The sequence below is a fragment of the Danio rerio genome, chromosome 6 (genome assembly GCF_052040795.2).
Source record: "Danio rerio strain M-AB ecotype USA chromosome 6, GRCz13ab, whole genome shotgun sequence".
NCBI classification, from domain to species: domain Eukaryota; kingdom Metazoa; phylum Chordata; class Actinopteri; order Cypriniformes; family Danionidae; genus Danio; species Danio rerio.
Genome location: NC_141026.1, coordinates 60020001 through 60022500, shown reverse-complemented (window position 1 = coordinate 60022500; position 2500 = coordinate 60020001). Strand labels below are relative to the sequence as shown.

Below are 2500 nucleotides of genomic sequence, written 5' to 3'. Positions count from 1 at the left end.
TGTATATATTTGTGTCTGTGTGTGTGTGATTGCATGAGTGCATTTGTGTGCACATGCCTGTGTGTGTGTGCTTGTGTGTGTAAGTTTGTGTATGACTGAAGGTTCTATATGTCTATGATTAATATGTGTGTGTTTGTGTCTGTGTGTGTGTGTGTGTCTGTGTGTGTGTGTGTGTGTGTGTGTGTGTGTGTGTATGAGAGAGAATACTGTATGTGTCTATGTGTGTGTGATTGCATGAGTGCATTTGTGCATGTGCCTATGTGTGTGCGTGCTTGTGTGTGTAAGTTTGTGTATGACTGAAGGTTCTATATGTCTATGATTAATATGTGTGTGTGTGTGTGTGTGTGTGTGTGTGTGTGTGTGTATTTGCGTGTGTGTGTGAGTGGGTCAGCTGTGGGTCAGCTGGGTCAGTTGGGTTTCCTCCAGGTGCTTCGGTTTCCCCCACAGTCCAAACATGTGCTATAGGGGAATTGATGAACTAAATTGGCTGTAGTGTATGAGTGTGTATGGGTGTTTACTGGATTGCAGTCAGAAGGGCATCCACTGTGTAAAACATATCCTGGAATAGTTGGCGGTTCATTCCACTGCGGTGACCCCTGGTGAATAAAGGGACTAAGCTGGAGGTGAATGAATGAATGATTGAATGATTGTTGTTGTTCAGACTCTCTGTGCATCTAATCTGAATCATTTCAGTTCAAAGGTTTGAGCATATTCTTGATTCATTTTGAAACTTTAACAAGGAAAGTAGGTTTTGCAGCTCTTTATTCTACACTGCTGTTCCACATCTTCATACGGTCTACAGTACTGCTCATAGTCATTACATAACCGGGGTTATAACTAGGTGCTAACCCTAAACCCGCCCCTGACCCTGACTTTAACCCAGCGGTTACCTCACTTAACCCATGTTAAATTCACATGTTCTGTAAAATGATGTGCAGGATTATTATTATCAATGATTGTTCTGATTGATTTCAGTATATCAACACATTTATGACATTTCATATATAAAATAAATATATTAATAATACAGTTTTAGAGTTCTGCAGTACAATTAAACCCAACCCAGGCTCATTGTGGAAACGTAGCCCTGCGGATGTTTCTGCAGGCCGCGAAATATGTCCCGGGAGGTACGTATTCGAGCAGTTTTTGCGGATCCGCAAGAGGCCGAAAAAGGTGAAAAGCCTCCGGAGGCCGCTGTGGAGCGACCGTCCGTCCGACTGACTGGCTGAACGACTGAACGATCAACTGGGTGGCCGGCCAATCGGCCGACCCGGCCACCCTCCTCTTCCTCCTCCTTCCCTAAACCCAAGCGACGATTTGCAAAAGCCGTCCAGAAAAAAACAAGCAAAAGCCCTTGTCCGATTTTGACCGCGTTTTCGGATCTCGCCGCGTTCTCGCCCTTATTTTTTGGATTATATTTTTCATCTTACCTGATTTCTGGAACTGCTCTTCTCCGGACCCGATCCCGGTCGTACCCGAGGCCGGCTCCTCCTCCTCCGTGCCTCCGCTCCCCTGACGTAACACTGCGAGCTAAGTGGACGAACTGGTTGCAGCGGGAAAGCCCTCCACACGGAGGCGAGCACGAAGAGAAGGAGCAGCGTCACACCGCCATGCAGCGTTCGCTCGATAAAAAAACAAAACACGGCCATACGTACCTCCAGCCACGTAAATCACATTTCCAGAATGAGCTTGGGTTGATTTAACAAGTAAAATAAGAGGAACATTAGAAGTGCCCTAGAGTGCTGTCTATGTAGGGCAGTGGTCACCAAACTTTCTGGAGGTCCAGTGTCCTGCAGATTTTAGCTCCAACCCTATTCAAACACACCTGAACGAACTAATCAAGGTCTTACTAGGTATATTTGAAATACCCAGGCAGGTGTATTGAGGCAAGTTGGAGCTAAACCCTGCAGGGACACCTGATGTAGGGTGTAGGCTGCAATCTTCTGTGTCTCTCTGATGGTTTTGACTGTTGTTGTTTCTCTTTTCGCGCTCTGTCCTATATGCAAATGACTGTCCTTTATCTCAGCCATCTGACCAATCAAACTCATCTTCTCTTCTTCTTCTCTTCTGCAGTTTGATGGTGACAACATGTACATGAGTGAGAACAACCAAGAGTTCCTCTCCCCGACTCAGGTGAGACTACAGCACACTATATCAGACAATAGCGCACTCATATACATGCATCTCAACCGGCCAACTGAACCTGATTCAGAGCACTCACACTTCTCAAATGAATCGGTTCGGATAGCGTACTGTGATGCGCCCTTACAGTATCATTTTGAATCCATTCAGTCTGTCTCCGAGAGGGACAGTGCAGTTGTAATCTGAGCTGCATGTAATGCTTTTGAATGGGCTCTCCTAACCCTCCCTTAACCCCGCCCCTCACAGTGATGTCACCAACCTCATTGATGAGTGCATCCTGTCTGATATTGCATCTCTGAGATATGCAGTCTCAGCTTGCATAATAAAGACAGCATCCAAATACTTTAGCTTAGCTTAG

At 45.8% G+C, this 2500-nt stretch overlaps 2 protein-coding genes across 10 annotated transcripts in view; both read left to right on the top strand.

The window, feature by feature from the left end:
* The window catches only part of tox2 (TOX high mobility group box family member 2), a 267858-nt gene that overhangs the window by 139802 nt on the left and 125556 nt on the right, over nucleotides 1-2500 (top strand). For all 8 annotated transcript variants that reach the window (NM_212908.1, XM_087255349.1, XM_087255346.1 and 5 more), the window contains 1 exon segment: nucleotides 2074-2133. In NM_212908.1, coding sequence (NP_998073.1) covers nucleotides 2089-2133 — 45 coding nt within the window. In that variant the 5' untranslated portion in view covers nucleotides 2074-2088.
* Nucleotides 1-2500, top strand: part of LOC147843705 (uncharacterized) — a 999056-nt gene that overhangs the window by 930394 nt on the left and 66162 nt on the right. The gene's annotated exons all lie outside the window — the stretch shown is intronic.